The sequence below is a fragment of the Macaca mulatta genome, chromosome 13 (assembly GCF_049350105.2).
Source record: "Macaca mulatta isolate MMU2019108-1 chromosome 13, T2T-MMU8v2.0, whole genome shotgun sequence".
Lineage (NCBI taxonomy): Eukaryota > Metazoa > Chordata > Mammalia > Primates > Cercopithecidae > Macaca > Macaca mulatta.
The window spans coordinates 63,545,393-63,566,931 of record NC_133418.1 but is presented as its reverse complement, the minus strand read 5'-3'; the positions used below and the strand labels follow the sequence as shown (position 1 = coordinate 63,566,931).

The 21,539-nt window shown below is 37.0% G+C and overlaps 1 protein-coding gene across 6 annotated transcripts in view; it reads right to left on the bottom strand.

The window, feature by feature from the left end:
• The window catches only part of USP34 (ubiquitin specific peptidase 34), a 288,223-nt gene that overhangs the window by 13,388 nt on the left and 253,296 nt on the right, over nucleotides 1-21,539 (bottom strand). For 4 of the 6 annotated variants that reach the window (XM_028832452.2, XM_028832453.2, XM_077959502.1 and 1 more), the window contains 8 exons: nucleotides 15,978-16,612; nucleotides 13,695-13,852; nucleotides 10,829-10,907; nucleotides 8,685-8,811; nucleotides 7,946-8,053; nucleotides 6,423-6,527; nucleotides 6,182-6,306; nucleotides 5,071-5,194 (listed from right to left, as the gene is read on the bottom strand). In XM_028832452.2, the coding sequence (XP_028688285.1) occupies nucleotides 5,071-5,194; nucleotides 6,182-6,306; nucleotides 6,423-6,527; nucleotides 7,946-8,053; nucleotides 8,685-8,811; nucleotides 10,829-10,907; nucleotides 13,695-13,852; nucleotides 15,978-16,612 (1,461 nt within the window). The remainder of the gene's footprint in view (nucleotides 1-5,070; nucleotides 5,195-6,181; nucleotides 6,307-6,422; nucleotides 6,528-7,945; nucleotides 8,054-8,684; nucleotides 8,812-10,828; nucleotides 10,908-13,694; nucleotides 13,853-15,977; nucleotides 16,613-21,539) is intronic. The other 2 variants (XM_028832455.2, XM_077959503.1) reach the window with 1 other exon arrangement.

Sequence of the window (21,539 nt, the reverse complement as noted above, 5' to 3'; positions counted from 1 at the left end):
TTAAACCTTACAGATATATTTAACCTGGAAAATGAAGGCATTTTATAATTTCATCATTATAGAGTAAAATTCCTCTTTTTCTGTACATGTACTAAGCGATTTTCCCCTTGTTTATAAAAATGTTTATATTCTGTATATTGTTTTTACTTTTTTATGTAATTCAGTGAACACTCCTATCTTGTTTTCGTGTCTCAATATAGGTGAACTACGGTTTACTTAACCAAGCTCCTACTGATAGACATTTGGGTTGTTTCCAGTTTTACTCATTACAACCAAAGTGAAAATAAATATCCTCTGTATATTGCTGTACACTTTTATGAGTAGAATATGGTAGATTCCTGGACACGGTAGTGCTGGGTCAAACATGAACATTCTAAATTTTAATTAATCAGGCCAAATTGCCTCCCAAATGGACTCTTGACTAGCACTCCATTGTAAGATCTCTTCTTTTCTCAAACCATACGGGTATCATCTGAGCTTCACCTTATCTCATATATATATATATATTTTAAAGAGAAATAAATATGCTGGGTGCAGTGGCTCATGCCTATAATCCCAGCACTTTGGGAGGCAGAGGCAGGTGGATCACAAGGTCAGGAGTTCAAGACCAGCCTGGCTAATATGGTGAAACCCCATCTCTAATAAAAATACAAAAATTAGCCAGGCGTGGTGGCAGGCACCTGTAGTCCCAGCTACTTGGGAGGCTGAGGCAGGAGAATTGCTTGAACCTGGGAGGTGGAGGTTGCCGTGAGCCGAGGTCATGCCACTGCACTTCAGCCTGGGCGACAGAGTGACACTGTCTCAAACTGTTTGCTTTATTAGTAAGTCTGGGCAACTGCTCATGTGGTTACCAAACACTTTTTTGTGTGTAAACAGCCTATTCATGTCCTTAGCTGATTTCACTTAACATTCTTCACTATCTTAGCAAATCCTAAAAATTCTTTATATATTGGCAGTATTGGCTGTTTATCTATTAAGTATGCAAACATTTTCGCAATTAGCTGTTTGTGTTTTAATTCAGTTTATGGCATTTTCACCATGTAGTATTTTCAATTTTTATGTAGTCAAAACTTTCAACTTCTTATTTTATTGTTTCTAGGTTTTGTGTCCTATGTAGCATGGTCTTTCAGATCTCATGGTGGTATTCATGTGATGTTACGTTTTCCTTTAATATTTCAATGATTTTTTTCACAATTAAGTCCTTTTTTTTTTGAGATGGAGTTTCACTCTTGTCGCCCAATCTGGAGTGCAATGGTGTTGATCTTGGCTCACTGCAACCTCCACCTCCTGGGTTCAAGCGATTCTCCTGCCTCAGCCTCCTGAATAGCTGGGATCGCAAGTGCTCGTCACCACACCCAGCTAACTTTTTTTATTTTTAGTAGAGACAGGGTTTCACCATGTAGGCTAGGCTGGTCTCCTAGGCAGAACTCCTGACTTCAGGTGATCCACCCACCTCGGCCTCCCAAAGTGCTGGGATTATAGGCGTGAGCCACTGTGCCCTGCCCACAATTAAGTCTTTAATCCTTCTATTAATTTTGGTCTAAAGAGTAACGTATTAAAGACTTGCCGCATAGAGAGCTAGTCAGTTATGTCAGTACCACCTCTATCCCACCAAATTGAGATGTCATCTTTATCATCTACCAAATCCTTGTGTATCTTTATGTTTGTTGAGGCTGTTTACCCACTGTTTTGCCTATGTATTTCTGAACCTATACTACATGGTTTTAATCATTATAGCTTACTGTTGTGAAAGAAAGGAAAAAAAATCTATATTTGAAAAAAGGACAAAAATTAAAAATGGTGGGGACAGGTCTGTGGTATCTTCATATTTATCTTTCTGATATTTTGAACTGTGGACTATGTATTAAATTCTAAAAAATAAAAACTATCGTAACTTTAATAACTATTTTACAAATCAGTAGTGCCAGTCCCTCTTACCATCGCTTTTGTAGCGTTTTTTTAGGCTAAACCCTGGTGTGTGTGTGTGTGGGTGTGGTTGGGGGCAGAGAGAGAGGGTCTTGCTCTGTTGCCCTGGCTGGAATATAGTGGTGTGATCACAGCTCACTGCAGCTTTGACTTCCTGGGCTAAAGTGATCCTTCCACCACAGCCTCCCGAGTAGCTGGGACCACAGGTGTGTGACACCATGTGTGGCTAATTAAAAAAAATTTTTTTTGTAGAGAAGGGGTCTCCCCATGTTGCCCAGGCTTCTGTTATTTTTAAGTATCAAAATACTGTGGTTGCCGACACTGTTTTTTCAGACGGCAGTTGGCAGCTTTGTTCACCCTTCCTGAGTTCTCTTTCCCTTTCTTTCTGTCTCCTCCAACCCCATCCCTCACCATCCTCACTTCAAAAACACTCCAACCCTCTCGCTTATTATTTAGTACCTGCAACTGTACTGTTCTCTGCAATTCAAATCTGTAATTATTATATATTTCTCTTTATCCTCTAACCAATCTTAAGATCTGCTCAGTTGCCCATGTAAAAATTACACAAAAGATTTTTCCTCACAACTGGAAATGACTTACAATCCAATATAGGTCTTGAGATGTTCTCACCTATGGTCACAATATTTTAATATTGCGGCCCTTGGACATGAAACCTCAACGTTCAAATGATTAAAGATATAACCAATTTAAACTTACCCTTTTCATTTCTTGTTTCCAAATATAATTTCTTAAAGAAATTATACAAATTAAAATTCTCTACCAACTCTGCGTGGTCATTAATGTGGACTTTCTTTTCTCAAGCCCCTTCCTGGGCCTCTCCTTGGAAAAAGTAATTCTGTCAGCTCAAACTATGGGACACAACTCTCTCCATTCAGAGAGGACGTAACAATAAGATTGTTTTTAGGTCTTAGACAAAGATCTAAGAACTTTGGATCTAAGACAATTTCCAATTTTCTGTATTAACCAAGAAAAATTTCTTTTTCTTGCTCAATTTGTGAAGATTTTGATTTATATTTAGTGCCGTGCCACCAGTCACATTTGGCTATTTAAATTTATTTTGGTTAAAATTAAAGAAAGTAAAAATTCAGTTCCTTAGTCACATTTCAAGTTCTCAATACTCACAAATGACGGGCTACTGACTATGGTACAGTCAAAGAAATTTCCATCCTTATATAAAGTGGTTTTTTTTTTTCCTCTTTTGAGACTGAGTCTCACACTCTGTCGCCAGGCGGGAGTGTAGTGGCGGGATCTTGGCTCACTGCAACCTCCGCCTCCCAGGTTCCAGCGATTCTCCTGCCTCAGCCTCCCAAGTAGCTGGAACTACAGGTGTGCACCACCACGCCTGGCTAATTTTTGTATTTTTAGTACAGACAGGGTTTCACCATGTTGGCCAGGATGGTCTTGATCTCTTGACCTCGTGATCCGCCCGCCTTGGCCTCCCAAAGTGCTGGGATTACAGGTGTGAGCCACCGCACCCAGCCCTTACAGAAAGTTCTATAAAATCGTGCTAATATAGAGAACTAAGCCCTATGAGGCAGCAGTGATAGTGCTTCATGGTTATGAAAGTGATAAGACTATAAAATATCATAAAAGTTGATTCAGCTGATGTGACGGCAAGTATTCTTTCCCTTCTTCCACTTCTCCACCAAGTTTAATTTCCCTGAAAGTGTGCACTTGCGTTGACAAGACAACCCAAAACAGGGTAGAACATTCAGTATTTGCTTAAAGTTGTCCAAGTAACTAGAATAGTTTCTTACATAACTTTTAGTATAAATTATATGAACACAATTACCAAAAACTTTTTAAAAGGTCAGTGTTTTTATAATTCCCCTTCTTTATATAGGAGCAAGGCTGTACTACTAGAATTCCTGAATATTGTCTTATACCTGATTACTGCCACTGATGGGTTTTGGCCTTTTACCAAGTACCATGACCCAGGTGCATAATCCTGAAATGGCCAATTTGAATATATTCTCATCCCCCTACATCTTGGCATTCCAGCCACCCATATATAAAACCAGCTAACAATACCAGGTTACCAGGAACCAGCTTTCAAATCTAAAACTGCTCTAAATCACTTGCCAATAAGATGGTTTTGCTGAAGTGGAATTATCCCTGACAGCTGTTACCACCTCCTTCTTCGTGGATAATGAAATCTAAGGTAGGGTCACATCTTCTGCCCTACCTGGAATGGATCAAAACCTTTTCCATAGGAAGGAGAATGCTGTGACTGACGAGGGGCACAAAGACGACTTGCAGGGTATGGCAATGTTTTATTTCTTGGTCTGGGTAGTAGTTCCACAAGTATGTCACTTCCCACCCTCAAAACTACAGAACATTGGAGAGGATCCTGACCGATCCCTAATGAAGTCAAGAGAGAGGACACACAGGCCTAGAACTCTGGAAGTCCTGAGATAGAGGACCTCTGGAGGAGAGCTGCATGCCTCCGAAAAACTTATCAGGTATAGGAATGTTACCCGAAGGGAGCAGTTCTCTAACAGCTCTTAGGCACACCACTGCAGAGACAATATTACTAAAGATATTTGAGTTTTCCCCCACCTACATAATTCACTGCTGGTTTTGTTTTCTATTTCTCATCGTCTCCGTTTTCAAGTTTCTCTTCTTCTCACTCACCTATTTTATGAGACTTACCTCCTAATTACTCATATATGCACCTCTGCTTCACACTGGCAAGCCCACTGTTTGCTCTTGCCATTGCCAGCTCCAAAGCACAGCTGGCACTATAGATCTCATCTTACCCTCAAGATCAGGGCTGGGGAAGTCCACCTCTAAGCCTGCCTCCCTAAGCAGAGCAGTTTTGTTTTTTGTTTTCAAAATCTGCTGGGCAGATGGTGGAGGATGTGGGCTTCTATGTACAGAAGTGATCAGCCCTACTCCACACTCCTTTATAGGCCAGCTGAAACTCTGGGCAGAACTAGTCAATGGAAACCAGTAAGTTGGTGTTTTCTTAATGAAAATTAAAATGTTCCCAAGAATATTAATATTTTTAAACATTCACTTTAAAAAGAAAAAAAGGATTGTCTTATATTTTTTCTCCCCTTCCTGAATGCCTAGGGGCTTAAAATAATTCAGTGGAATTTACTGCTCATCTTTTATACTTACTCAGCTTAACTAATGTTTCAGTAAATTTTTCACAGTTGATTGCAACTCGGCATAATAGATGGATGAATTGATGATAAGAAAAGAAGTAGTCTAGCAGCATACGATCATAAACGTCATCTTTGCCCTGAAGGTTAAAGATGATAAAATGGTTGCACTTAAATTGTATAATAAAGAGCATATTTTGTGCAAATGTAATAAGTTTAACTAAAAAGCTGATTCAATATTTATATTCTGTAAGAACCTAGTTTTAAAATCCAGATTTCTAGTAATGTTATGATCTTGTCATAAGTTTATTTTCAGTGTGCAAATGCTATCAATTAAAATTACCCATTATTTCTATATACTTTAATAAAGTAAAATTACTGTAGGATTTTAAAATTTGACACTTTAGCTCTACAGACATATCAAGAAAAATGAATTAAGTCTGACTTTTGAAATAGATTCCAAGTTATTCCTATAATGTTATTTTAAATATTTTATCTTGTAAGAACTTCTCAAGTATACTGAAGATCCAAAGATGGCAAGCAAGGGAGAGTGTGAATGAAGTGTGGGTAAAGAAAGATAAAGGGAAAAATTGTTTTTAAAAAAGTTGAAACTAAGATAAATTATCCTGTATCAATGTACCTTGTCTCTATAATTTAGAATTGGCATTATTTTAGAATACGAGTTAGAAGAAAGGAACCAGACTAAAAATGATGACAAATCTATCAATCAATGATATTATGCTTAAGTCAAAGGAATATAATTTAAGGGAAGTAGAAGAAGTCATTGATTATATGGTCAAATTTAAAAAAAAAAAAAAAGTTAGTACCTAATGACTTTTCAAATTTAGATATATGACCCAGTTATAATTTAGCCTAGTGACAAATATTAAGACTATTAAGGTAATTTTTGAGGGGGAAAAAAAACTTACTACTTGTGCTTATTGTTGATTTTGCAAATGTTCAACCAACATTTCAGAGCACTAAAAGGAAAAAGTCCAAATGAATCTAATCTTCTTAGGATCCACAAAATTGGTCACTTAAGTCTAACCTACTCATAACTGCCAGGGGAAAAATTTCAAATTACTTTGTACTATAGCAACATGGATTTTCCTGGCATCCCAACATACCTTACTGGTTTCCACCATTGTGGGCAAGAGGCACATATTGAGTTCAGGGCGCGGAGGCCGAATATTGCTTTTCCCTCCTATTAGCTTGATATTTTCTCGACAAGGGAAATAAGGTCCAAGAGACACTAAGATATTAAAAGTGTACAATAAGAATAAATGGAAAAAATAAATCTCCATGCTTCAGTGTGCAGAACGATTAAATGCGAACCATATTGAAGTACTGTGCTAGATAAATACGTACTTGGTATATTACTGTGATGGTAAGTACAATGGTTGTGTTGTAGAAAGGGAACCAGAGTATGAAGAAAATCATGGGGACTCAAAAGTACAAGTTCCTTGAGGACATCTGAAAATAAAAACAAAGTTTGGGTAGCAAAAAATTAGGGTTATATCTGCCTGCTACTTTCAATCTTACAAATCCTATGATTGCCTCACTGCAACCAGTTTAATGAGTCTAAAACTAAGCTCCTGACATGAGTAGAAATTCTGTCTCATGCTCAACCAAGACCAGATCAGCAGAGTTATTAACTACAATAGGGCATCATGTGGAAACAAAAGATTAAAACACTATTTATTGGTATCTTGTTTAAGTATGAGATACTTTCTGGCAAAGTACAGTGAGGGATTTTTTTTTTTTCCTCTGTCTCCCAGGCTGGAGGGCAATGGTACAATCAGCTCACTACAGCCTTGAGCTCCTGGGCACAAGTGATCCTCCTGCCTCAGCCTCCCAAGTAGCTGAAACTACAGGCATGCACCACCACCCGGCTATTTTTTGTTTTCGTAGAGATGAGGTCTCGCTATGTTTTGAACTGCTGGTCTCAAGCAATCCTCTCCTGCCTAGACCTCCTGAACTGCATGGATTACAGGCATGAGTCAGCCCAGATTATTTAATGTACATTGATTATGTGTCTCATAATATCAACCACAACAGCTTAGAAAGAAACCTAAGGTTCAAAATTCTTTTGCTCTAAGGGATAACCCTTAATCTACTTTTAATGTTTTACAATGCTGGCTGGACTGATTCTCACTCTCCAATCACACAGGAAGGAATAAAGTTCATGATGACAGACTATAGGCAGTTTCTGGTGATCACAGGTTACTGCTTATGTGCCCTCCCCTCTTGCTAGAGAAGCAATTACACAGAACGTCAAGACGGATTGCTTATACATGATAGCCAGTTAGTTATCCACGCTATTTTGAGAAAGTGTAAAACAGTTATGGCTCTCAAGAAGTTTCTAAGGTAGTCAAAACAAAACAAAACAAAAAACACTATAACCTTAAAATGGGTGTCTTTTAAAAGCCACAAATTAGCATTTTATTATAAATATGCAATCAATAAAAAGATGCGATACTCAGAGCCTAAGAACAGATACTGAGAAGTATCTTTAGGCAAAAGAACTCACAGTGAAATCAGTACTCCTATCTTTTAGAATGTCAGTTCTACCTTGTAAACATTTATATGATTCAACTTTGCTTACATAGGATCACAAGTTTAGAGCTGTAAGAAGCTAGAGATGAACTAAGGTCGGGGAGACCGTATATATATATATATATATATATATAAAAAGTAATCTGCCCATTATCATGTGGGTAATTATGAGCCAGTTAAGAAATTTTCTTTTTCTTAGGACCTGCTAGCTAGTGTGAGTTACACATAAAAAGCACAAATATCTTTCAAACAATACAGGCTTAACATCACGGAAAAACTCACAACAATGTTCTTCCACTAGGTTTTTACACAGGTGAACTTTTCAAGTAACTTACCTATACAGGCATTTCTAAGTTCTGGAGGACTATAGGAATTAAGAAGAGTTAATAGTTTATGGGCAAATTCAATTCGCTCCTGCCACTGGATTAATGCTTGTTTCACATCTGCAAACATAAAAGCACAAATAAATATGCCACCTGAGATCAAACTTCCTCACAAATGTTTTCTACTGTAAACTATAGAACGCTAATGGTAGAAATTCAGATTAATTACAAAAACATCTTTGGTGAAAGCTAAGTCATTTTCATGAGATGATTACTGCTAATGTTAAACCTGCTAGATTTCTTAAAGAACATATTTCATTGATAATATGCCCCACTTTCTAGGAATGTATATGAAAAAGTTCAGAGTTCACACTATCTTATAGGGACATAAGAGAGGTATGTTTTATAGTTACCTCGCTTGAAACTGCAAATGATCTAATCTAAGCCAAATAAGTTTCCAGCTGGAGAATCTTTACAAAGTGCCCAACTTGTTACTGTGTTTGGAAATGTTTTCCAATCTCTGAAATCTTGATACCTGCTTGCGTATTTTTCAGACAGGTACAAAAATATAGAAGAGCCTTCCAGCTTTACATCAGGAGTTCATGACAAACATTTCCTGATGGTTAGCTAGCTTCAGCCTCATCTTCTGTGCATAAACTAGGATAAAAACAATATCTCTGGGGCACATGATTTTAAAACCTTCTCTCTAATAGTAGCACTAACAAAAAATAAGAAGTAGGAATGACCAAACCTTTTCTCTGAAGATAAGGGCGTGTAGACTTCAAAACCGAAAGAAATATTGACAGAAGTTCTACTAAATCTCCAGTCACATGGCAAGCTGTAGCTTCGTGATACATCATGTGCAAAGTGTTGAAAGACTACAAATGATTTGAAAAAATTGAAAACTTAATTTCATTTTTACTTACTGAGCCACAAAATGGTAGTACTCGTCCTCTATGATAGATGTTTTCAGACTCAGACTGTGTGTGCACATGTGTGCAAAGCAAATGTATTCGCTTTCTATCCTGAAGTTAAATTCTCTCATTAAGCTCTTTTAAACATTCCTCACCTTCGGAGTTCTGCTATTTTGTGTGTATATTCTAGTCTGAAGAAATAGTTTAATTACTTTTTTTTAAAAAAAGTATTTGCTCTAAGATTATAAGTCTTCGAAATTACAAAGCAGTAGGTCACAAAAGATTAGGGAGAATAGGCAAAAGCTTAACTAACTTTCCAGGGCCTCTGTCCAAAGACAATGGTAAAGTGACTGTCAGCCATACTCAAAACAGTAGGCCTGAAAGAGGTAAAATACAGCTGCAAAAGGTAGGAATTCATTTCCTTTATATTGGCTTGTTAAATCTTTTAATTCCTTTAACTCTATTAGCTTAATTAAGCCCTTAGTTTTTTCCGTTTTACTATACAGCACCCTTCTTTGAACCCTCTTCAACCAGTTCACTACAGCTTACACACTATCTATAACACCCACAGTTCAAAGGTTAAAATTTTTAGCCCAGAACCTGCGGCAGTACCTAATATGAACAATGTACTTGTAAAGTATTTAACCTGTAAGCTGTGAGGACAGGAACCAGGTATGTCTTGTTCACTGCTGTGTCCCTAGTACCTAGCACAGTGCTTGGCACAGAGGTAGTCATTTAAACATCTGTTGCATTAAAAAAAAATTTTTTTCTAAAAACACAACTAAAGCAGCATAAACATCTGTTGCATCTTAAAGAATGAAACGCTTACTACTCCTCTTCACATACCTTTTTAAAATACTTAGCCTTCCTCAAACATAACCAATATTTCTTTGCCTCAGTGCTTATTGTCATTTATCTAAATGTTTTCCCCCTTACCTTTGCAAATCCACATTCTTCAAAGTGCAAACCTGTTCTCTTATTTTTTATTATCATCAACTGAAAAAACATCCTACCTTTGAATTCTTACGGTACTCTTGGCATGTTTATTAGGCTAAAGGGCTCAATGTACTTCTGGTGACTTTGTAGCCATCTCATACTTGTGGATGTTCAAGAATTATAGGAAGCATAAACGGCTGATTTTAACCCTGTAATAATCCTTCTGGTTTCCTCTGAGGATGGTGTGAAAGGAAAATATCTTGGGCCCCTTCAAGCTGGGAACCGCTCAGGGCAAATCAGCCTCCCATACTATTCAAAGTCATCCCTCTACTCAATGAGATAGATGCATATTCGGACTGACTCTTTTGGAAAGACTTATGGGAGACTCAAAAGAATGCAACCATCTGTCTCTCATGTACCTATGATCGAGAAGGCCCCAGAGGAGGGAGGGGCCTTGCTTTGGGTTGTCTCCGCCTTTCTGGACGGAGCTAATGTACTTCTTACATACAGACTGATGTCTCATATCTCCCTAAAACATATAAAATCAAGCTGTGTCCTGACCACCTTGGGCACATGTCATCAGGACTTCCTGAGGCTGTGTCAAGGGTGCATCCTCAACCTTGGCAAAATAAACTTTCTAAATTAACTGAGACCTGTCTCAGATTTTCTGGGTTCACAATGGTAACCTCAGTTTCTATACTCTGCCAAATAAGTAGGCTTTTGGGAAATTATGTGTGCTCTTAATTAAATCACACGTATTTCATTTTTGTCCCTAAAAATGAATAAAACTAGTCTATTTCACTTGGCTGTTCTAAATACAAAATGATGGGAAAAGTATGGAATTACCATGGAAAAAGAAACAGCACCCTAAAAATTATTACCTAATTATTCTTGGAATATAAATTCAGGCTTACTGATCTATATAATTAAAACCTTGCCACCTGTAAAACAGTTTACCATAAACTCTAAATGTCTATGAAATAAGAAGTCTTGGTGAGAACATTAAAATATATAGCCACACAGTAAAATGCAATAAAATATTTACCTCTGTCATTAGAATCAACCCTCGATTAAATACAACAAGAAGTCTGTCTTCATCAGATTCTAATAGTATTCTGAAGGCACTAGAAGAAAACAAAGTTCAGTTTGAGAACTCTGAATAAGAACACAACACTTAGGTGATGAAAAAATAAACAGAAATAAAATCGTCATTTAAGCTCTCTGCTTTCCTGCCTACAGAAAAGAGACTGCTACATCTGTTTCCTGGAAATGTAGTATAAGGAAATAATATTAAATAAGAAACTCTAAAAAAAATTATGTATATTAATATCTACCACCCTTAATTATCTACAATGGCAGAAGATATAGGAATATTTTTAAAGTTTCCACATAAACAATGTTGGTTTTTATAATGGGCTCATCTTCTGATGGTTAAATTCTGGATAATAATAAAATTCACCCATATTATCTAAACACTCATCAGCTGGTTATTAAGAAAGAGTAACATGAAGAAAAAAATACTAAAAATGTGTCAGCCTCGAAAATAGTTTATCTAATACAGTCATGTGCCACAAAATGAAATTTTGGTAAATGATGGATCACAAACACAATGGTGGTCCCATAAGATTACAATGGAGCTGATAAATTCCTATTAGCCTAGTGACTTCACAGCCATGGTAACATTCACAATGCCTTACCCACATGTCTCTGATGATGCTGGTATAAACAAACCTGTTGTACTGGCCAGTCTTGTAAGTACACCACAACTATGTACAGTACATAATACTTGATAATGTTAATAAATGACTGTTACTGGTTTATGTATTTACTATAGTATCATTATTACTTATTTTAAAAAAAGTTAAATGTAAAACAGCCTTAGGCCCTACAGGAGGGACTCCAGAAGAAGGCATCATTGTCAGAGGAGATGACAGCTCTAAGCTACTTACTGCCTCTGAAGACCTCCCAAGTGGGACAAGATGTGGAGGTGGGAGACAGAGATACTCATGATCCCGACCCTGCAAAGGCCTAGCCTAATTGTGTGTGTTTATGTCTTAGTTTTTAACAAAAACATTTAAAAAGAAAAAAAATTTTAAATATGAAAATAAAGATATAAAGATATAAAGAAAATACCTTATAAAGATATAAAGAAAATACTTTTGTTCAGCTATAAAATGTGTGTTTTAAGAGTTACGACAAAAGAATCAAGAAATTTAAAAAATGTATAAAGTAAAAAAAGTTCAGTACATTAATATTGAAGAAAAAGTATTTTAAAATAAATTTAGTGTAGCTTTAGTGTACAATGTGAAGTCTACAGTAGGGTACAGTTATGTCCCAGGCCTTCACATTCCCTCACCACTCATTCACGGGCTCACCCAGGGCAACTTCCAGTCTTGCAAGCACCATTCACAGTAAGTGCCTTACACAGGTGTACCATTTTCTGTCTTTTATTCCATATTTTTACTGTAACTTTTCTATGTTTAAATATGTTTAGATACACTAATAGTTACCTTTGTGTTAAAATTGCCTACAATATTCAGTGTAGTAACAGGTTATACAGATTTACAGCCTAGGAGCAGTTGGCTATATCATATATCCTAGGTGTGCAGCAGGCGCTACTATCCAGTTGTGTGTGAGTAGTCACTCTGATGTTTGCACAATGATGAAATAGCCTAAAAATGCATTTCTCATAATATAACCCTGTTGTTATGCAATATATGACTATAATTACTCACATAGTTATATATTACTGTTAACAGGTCTTATTTCATTAGATACCAGAAAAATGTTGTTATAGATTACAACTGGAAATCCTTCTACTTTATTCCTTTCCTTTTTCAAGAAGAGTTAAGAAATCTCCAAATCATTTTTTTTCTTTTTTTGAGACTTGCTCTGTCACCCAGGCTGGAGTGCAATGGCACAATCATGGCTCACTGCAGCTTCCACCTTTTGGGCTCCAGGATCTTCCCACCTCAGCCCTGCGAGGAGCTGGGACTACAGATGCACGCCATCGCACACTAATGTATTTGCAAATTTATTTATTTTTATAGAGATGGGGTTTTACTATATTGCCCAGGCTGCTCTAAATCTTTTTTGAAATAAAGCTTTAAGTAGTAAACCCTGGGGAAACAATTGTATTCAAAATTAATCCAAAATTTAAAAACAATTTCTTTAAGAAACCTCGGCAACAGCAGTTAATTTCATTGTTTACTAATGAAGACTCACATTTGAAAGCTTTCCAAAGAAGACAATCTGAAATAACTTCATCTTAGATTGAGTAGCTTAAGATATTACAGTGAAGTCTTCAGTAAAGTACCATTTTTTTTAAAAAGTGCCTAATAAAAAACATTTCCAAATCTTAGATGTAATACATAGAATTTTAAGAAATTAGCCTGAATTTTATTTCTATAGGTAAGGGGAATTAAGGGTAATTTGTAGTAGTTCCCATAACCATTCAATAACTTCTGTAGTTCTGAAAAATTAATTATAAAGATTATGTTTTATAATTTTGGCCAAGTCGTATAGCAAGGCCAGATAGATATATTTGGGCTAAACAGAATGCAAAACATTAAAAGACTCATCCAAAGGTGCAGAAAACTTTCTGGAGGCCTCTAGAACAGAACTATCAAGTCTGAGGATAAATTGCCATAAACAAGACAATTCAAGACAATTCAAGCTTTGGGTAGAAGGCTGTACATTAAGGTTCCTTTCAACCCTAAAATGATAAAACATATCACAAATACAAACCAAAGCCAGACCAAACACTGTTTAAAAGTAGTTCATGAACCTTCAAAATGTAAGTTCTTCCAAAGTGGCTACATGCACAAATGCTTCCCCAATGTAAATAACATCAAAAAGATGGTCCTCATCTCACTTGAAAAAACAAGACAAAACTAAAAACATCTTTTTACCTTATTAAAGTAGTCCAGCAGGAACGGCCATCTAAGCAACGTAAGTAACAACTTATGGTTGTTTTCTTGAACTGTTTAATATCTTCTAATTCTTCTTCTCTCATATCTGGCCTCTGAGCTATAAACAGCTGCATCAGGTTAAATAGTTCTTCTACTGCCTAAAAAAGCCAAATAAGCCATATGATCTTTTAACCCTGTAGCATTTTAGAGAGTCAGTTTCTCATTTCTATGTTCATTAACCAACCCTTAAAACTATACAAAATAAGTTAGATTATACTACCATTCTGAGATAGTTATAAAATTAGTAACAAATTCTATTTAAACAAATTTGGCCAGGCGCGGTGGCTCACGCCTAGCACTTTGGGAGGCCGAGGCGGGCAGACTGCCTGAGCTCAGGAGTTCGAGACCAGCCAGGGCAACATGATGAAACCCTGTCTCTACTAAAATACAAATAATAATAATAATAATAATAAAAAACACTAAAATAACTCAACAAATCTTAAAATACAAGTTTAGAAACAGTAAAAACTGTAAGTGAATACAATTCATTTTTAGTCTTACTACTGCTTAAAGCACTACTTTTGTAACTTCAAATGTAAACCCAGAGGCATGTCACACCATCTCCTACCCACTTTTTCTTTAATGAGAAATCATTACTTTGTCACAAAGATTTTAAATGCCTAAATAATCTTTCAATAAATAGTGCATATGAGGTAATCCTTTGTTCCAACATTTAAAATGCTTTTCTAGAATGATGCTTAGTCCAAGTTCCTGATGAATAAAAAGTAAAAACAAACATTTTGGTAAAATCACTAGATGTAATTTTATAGACTCATATGCACATGTCAGAAGGGGACTGCTCTTCTAACACATACTTGTCAATGAACTGAAACCCCAGCTTATTTTTCAAAGCAAAAAACTAAGTACCATTTTCATGAAAATTTCTAATAGATAAGGACATTCAACAATAAAAGACATTACATTTCACTGATGTCAAGGGCAAGAAATAACATGGAGGGATACATTCTAACTCAACTAGTACTTGTCAAAAGTATATTTAATTCTGGACATCACATCTAGTAACTAGATCAAATATTATTTACGTGAATATGATACAGACAAATTCATTGAAACTTAGTAAATCTTATCCTGACCCCTTTTAAGTCAGAAAGATTGACATTCTTATGGCATTGGTTTTGAATTTCTTGGTACTTGTACACTCACTTTCTTTCCTGCATTGTGGGGATTCTGATTTTTTCTTTTGAGACAGGGTCTTGCTTTGTTGCCCAGGCTGTAGTACAATGGCTCAATGAAGCCTCAATCTCCTGGGCTCAAGCAATTCTCCCACCTCAGCCTCCCAAGTAGCTGGGACTATAGGTGCACACCACTACACCCGGCTAATTTTGCATTTTTTGTAGAGATGGAATTTCGGCATGTTGCCCAGGCTGGTCTTGAACTCCTGGGCTCAAGGAATCCGCATGCCTTGGCCTCCCAAAGTGCTGAAATTAGAGGTGTGAGCCACCGTGCCAGCCTGGGATTCTAATTTTCTCTGACTAGAAATTAGGTTATTCTCCCAGATGTGAGATTCTATACAACTCATTACATCATCTAGAAAAAACAATCTGATCTATAAAGGATGGTCTATCTTTCAAGTACAGTTTACAACAGAGAATAAGAGGCAACAGTGAAAAGTATTATCCAGGTTTGACAGTTTTACACTGAGGGGAGGAAACTTAATATAAAACCTACAAATAGTCTACAGAGAAAAAGGGACCCAATTTAGACTGCATATACATGTATCTTGATTGATCTCTTAAGCATTTCATTTGTTTGGATGCAGCTTGAGAATAAATACTGGGGAATACTACTAGCTTTAGATACAAAATTGTCTAGCTCACAGTTTAGGCACAGCATATAGATCTTGACACAAATACCTGATTTTTAAATAGCAAAGTACTCAATTCCTTAAAACTGTACCACAAAGCTGACTTTTTTCATTAGGCACACATGAAGAATATATTTACAAAACCACAAATTAGAAAACAGGTAAGTTTTACTAGATATGAAACTTTAACTTCACCCTAAGAAAAGTTATCCTCACAGTTATCAATTTTATAACAACATAGCATTTTATATATGTATTTAAAAAAACAAATATACATTAAGTTCTTCAGAAAGAATGGTGAGACAATTCTATATTCTGCCACCACTTCCCACAAGGGAAAAAACAGGTATTTCCAATCTATTTGAGGATACAGATAAAAGAGTATCAATTTTACTCACTCCAGGGTATTGGCTGGCATGTGGTGTAAGATTCTTAAAGGCCCACTGGATGTTCTGGTGAGAAGCCAGTTGTCGTGTGAATGCAGGAGACTGCTCACAGCAGAGCCTCAGAATGCCATAGTAGGCAGGCAGCATCCCACGGTTAAAAAGCACCACATCCTGATCATCATGGTCAGCAAGGATGTAATTGAAGGCAATGTTCTTGGTTACCACTGGGTTCTGAACAATAAGGCGGATATTCTCTGGACAGTCAGCACAGACATTGTACCAAAATGAAAGCAAAGCCTGTTTATTGTGATTTGTAGCTATTGCTGGCTCAGAAAGTTTAGGCTGGAAAAGGTTCCACAAATCCATGAAATATGTGGAAAACATCAGCTTCTCAGTTTTGGAAATTAAACAGTAAGTCATAAAGCTAAAATAGGGCACTAGTTTTGTAGTGCCATGAACAGCAGCATCAACATAAAGTTTGGCTCTTGAGAGCAAACCAAGGAGCACGTTGTAGACCTGATGTAGGACTACTGTTGTGTCTGGACTGAGTGGAAGGTCACGGGTTGGGATGTGCAAAGACCTTGTTGACCGGAACATCTGACGGAATGAATTGCTTGGTATAAGGGACACCAGAAGATAAGCTGCAGCTATAAAATGTAAAACAAAACTGTCAGATCCTTGTAAGATATAAAATAGACTGAACAGCAGTCATTAATCACAAAACCACTGTTCTCTTTAATAATTCAAATGAATAAAAAGGGACATGAACATCTCTTTTAATATCTTTCTGCTTTCCTCTTGGCCCCACAAGAAGATCCCAAGGGGTGATAAAAATAGATACCTTCTATTCTGCCATTGTTATTTTTGAAGTGGCAATAATTTTTAAACCACTTTTCTTTAGCTTGCCTAAGATGGAGAATTTTCCCACTTTATCTTTTATTTCTTCTCAGGAAGTAGTATAATTTAACAGAGGGAACCCAGCATCTGCAGTCAGAAAATCTACCAAAAGGTGCCTGAGAAGGTCAAACCATTTAATGTTCTACAGTCTTAGTTTTCTTCTTAATTGAAAAACAGTGATAAATTACTTTGTAATAACTTACAGCTATGGTAAAATGTACTTAAGTTATAAAGACAGAAATAGATATACATAAAAGTTCATATATAAGATTACATATATGCTCATTATAGAACACTATGGAAAATCTTTAAAAGTCTTCTAAGCCTAACCTTACACCAAAGGAAAGAATTGGGTGTTAAACTGTAACCAGATAATACACACTTAAGTTATAAAGAAAGAATGAGATACACATAAAAGTCCTATTTGATTACATATATGCTAATTATAGAACATTAACTTTGGAAAATCTTTAAAAGTCTTTTAAGGCTAAACTTACACCCAAGGAAGGAATTGGGTGTTAAACTTACTAAGCCTATGTTATAATGCTGAGGGGTTAATGACTTATTAGTTGCGTTAACCTGTAAAAGCAGTTACTATCAACAAAGCATTGACCTAGGTGCTGTATAAACTTCTCATTTAATCCTCACAATCACCCTGGATGGAGTTAACGGTGCTCTGGAAAATCTGAATCTCAGAGAAGCAAAGACCAAGGTCACACAGATAAAGAGGTGGAGCCTAGATTTTGCCTTGAGAAATAATGATGATGATAATGATAACAGTAAAACAATAATAGTAATAACTATAATAAGAACTGTGAACCTTTACTGAATGTATACTATTGGACATCATAACTTTATGTGTTAGGCATTGTGTTTATTATCCCCACTTTTACTCAGGCTTACAACAATGGGGCTATCTCAGCTTACACAGCTAGTGGCAGAGCTGGGATTCAAATCCAGCCTATCAGATTCACAGGTTAATGCTCCTAACATTCACTACGGAACCTCCTCAAGATTCTCTAATGTCTGAGTTTGAGTTCTTTTTTTTTTTTTTTTTTTTTGAGACGGAGTCTCGCTCTGTCGCCCAGGCTGGAGTGCGGTGGCCAGATCTCAGCTCACTCCGCCTCCCAGGTTTACGCCATTCTCCTGCCTCAGCCTCCCGAGTAGCTGGGACTACAGGCACCCGCCACCTCGCCCGGCTAATTTTTTGTATTTTTTAGTAGAGACGGGGTTTCACTGTGTTAGCCAGGATGGTCTCGATCTCCTGACCTCGTGATCCGCCCGTCTCGGCCTCCCAAAGTGCTGGGATTACAGGCTTGAGCCACCGCACCCGGCCGAGTTTTGAGTTCTTTTCAGTACAACCATTACTTGTCTTCCCCTATTCTAATGATAATTTGTTAATTTCCATTGTACTGTCAAAGCAAACGAAGTTAGGGGTTTCTAAAATTAATTTTAGTTTATCTTACAAATTTCTTTCCAAATTAAACTTTGTGCATTACTTTCTAGATATTTCTTTACCTATATACTAGTCTTCTTAGCCAGAATTTTTAAGGCTCAGTTTTTTATGTGTTTCAAATATAAAAACCTGGCATGTAGGTATCATCCTGATCAATTTTTGCATCAAACTGCAATTGAGAAAAGTAATTTATGATTTAAAAAAGTCATTTGGCTGGCTGCGGTGTCTCATGCCTGTAATCCCAGCACTTTGGGAGGCTGGGGCGGGCAGATCATCTGAGGTCAGGAGTTCAAGACCAGCCTGGCCAACATGGTGAAACCCGATCTCTACTAAGAATACAAAAATTAGCTGGGCATGGTGGTGGGCGCCTGTAATCCCAGCTAATCAGGAGGCTGAGGCACATTAATCACTTGAACTCTGGAGGTGGAGGCTGCAGTGAGCTGGGATTGCAGCACTACATCCCAGCCTGGGCGATGGGACAAGACTCCATCTCAAAAAAAAAAAACCAAAAAAAAAACCCACAAAAAAACAAAAAAACAAAAAAAAAAGTCATTTGCTTGGTGTGAGTTATATACTTTCACTTCAACACTTCATTGGGACAATTTTTTGGACACATTATAAGGTTGGAAAGAACTCTACTAAGACCAAGACCTACCACTGAGATTCTACAATTAACATTTTACTTTGCTTTATCATATACCTAACCACCTCTTCTTTTCCTATAAAAGCTACTTGCTTTTAAATAAAAAGGAAATTCTGCTACAGAAAAAAATACAACTTTAAAATTATGTTCTTCTTTAAGAACAGATAGGAGGGTTAATTTGGAAGAAAAGGCCATCTTGCCATTTGGTTAACTGCCTTCCTCTAACTTAAGAGTCCCTGGATCTAGCTGTATGTTACAAAAAACGTTAAGTCTACTTCCATGTATATATGGCAACTCTAAGACACTGACGTCTCAATTTTTCTTCTTTTCTCTATATTAAAAGTTCTCACTTATTTTGTTGTATTTAGAAATATTTCTATGAAGCTTTTATACACGTTATTTTAATTCTAAGTTATACTAATTCTATTCAAATATTTGGACTCTTTATCAAGTTACAGCACAAGCACTTTTTCGTATTACTAGTCGTCACATATCATAATTTTAAAATGATGCATTATAACAATGTTTCCCAACTGAACAGTTTAAAATTTTTCACTACTATAAATCATGCTGTTGGGCATCCATATACTTACACTAGAATCCCTAAAATAGTATTACTGAGATTAAAAGGGCATACTGGCTGGGCACAGTGGCTCACGCCTATAATCCAGCACTTTGGGAGGCCAAGGTGGGCGGATCACGAGGTCAGGATTTTGTGACCGCCTGACCAATATGGTGAAACCCCGACTCTACTAAAACCACAAAAAAATTAGCCAGGCATGGTGGTGGGTGCCTGTAATCCCAGGTACTCAGGAGGCTGAGGCAGGAGAATCACTTGAACCTGGGAGGCAGAGGTTGCAGTGAGCCGAGATTGCGCCACTACACTCCAGCCTGGGTCACAGAGCAAGACTCCATCCCGAAAAAAAAAAAAAAAAGAGTAAGAAAATAAAAATAAATAAATAAAAGGGCATACAATTTTTAAGAATCTTGGTAAAGATCTGTTAAATTGTCTTTCATAAGGGTAATATTAAACAATGCCACTGCAGTGTACAAGAATGCCATTTCCTCAGCACTGTCATCAGTATTAGGCATAGTAGCTTTCTGAAAAACCTTTTTGGGGGTTCAAGGTAGTAGTTTTTTTTTTGTTTTGTTTTATGGTCAGTGGTCAAGACATGAATGCCAACCAGCACACACCTCTTTGTAAGAGCACACAGCTCTCACATAGCTCTTGGCTATGTGCTCTTACAAGGATCCTATTATGGCGGGGTTAACTAAACTTGCAGGAAAAAAAAAGGCCCATGAGCAGAGTGCCCATGCCAATCCATATGTGTTCACACCACTGAAAGGTGCTTCTCTCAAATGAATCTTCTATTTTAAAATAAGCAGAACCATTTCGATACACCCCCCTCACCTAGTTTTCCCCATAGTTAACATTTTATGATGGTACATTTGTTGTGACTAAGGAACTAACACAAGTACATTACTACTAACCAAACTTTCAACTTTAGATTTCACTTGTTTTGCCCTAATGTCCTTTTTTTGTTCCAGGATCCCATCTAGTATACATTACAGCTAGTCATTATGTCTCCTTAACTTCCTCTTGGCTGTGACAGTTTCTTAGATTTTCCTTGTTTCTAATGACCTTTACAGTTTCAAGGAATACTGGTCAGGTATTTCATAGAATGTCCCTCAATCTGAGTTTGTCTGATGTGTGTCACGGTTAGATTCAGGTTATGGGTTTTTGGAAGGAAGACCACAAGTGATAAAGTGCCCTTTGCCATCACGCCATATCAAGGGTACATACTATCAACCTCATCGATCAACAATGATGTTAACCTTTATCACCTGGCTGAGTTGTATCTGTAAAGTTTCTTCACTGTAAAGTTACTTCCCCCACACCCTACTCTTTGGAAGAAAGTCACTAAGCTCATACTCAAGGAGTGAGGAATTAAGCTCCACCTCCTGGGGAGATGTGCACATAAATTATATGGAATTCTGTTGTATGGGAGATTTGCTTCTTCTACATTTATTTATTCAATCATTTATTTCTACTAAGTATGGACTAATGAATATTTATTTTATCCTTGGGGTTATAATCCAGTGCTACATAATTTGTTACTCAAATTGTTTCAGCTTTGGCCATTGGGAGTTCTTTTCAGGTTAGCTCTGTGTTTCTTTGACATACCCCCACCATTTTGATTTTTGAGTACTTTCACTTTCTGGCACTATATAGGATATTCCACACTCATCTTGTATATTCCCTGCCCTAGCCCTAAAATCAGTGATTTCTCCTAGGAGCTGTGAATTCTTTTACTGGAGAATGGTGTTCAGAATCCAACATCTGGGGCAGGTGCAGTGGCTCACACCTGTGATCCCAACACTTTGGGAGGCAGAGGCAGGAGGATCACTTGAGGTCAGGAGTTCCAGACCAGCCTGGCCAACATGGTGAAACCCTGTCTCTACTAAAAATACAAAAATTAGCTGAGTGTGGTGGGGTGCACCTGTTATCTCAGCTACTCAGGAGGCTAACATGAATCAGTTGAACCCAACAGGCCGAGGTTGCAGTGTGCTGAGACTG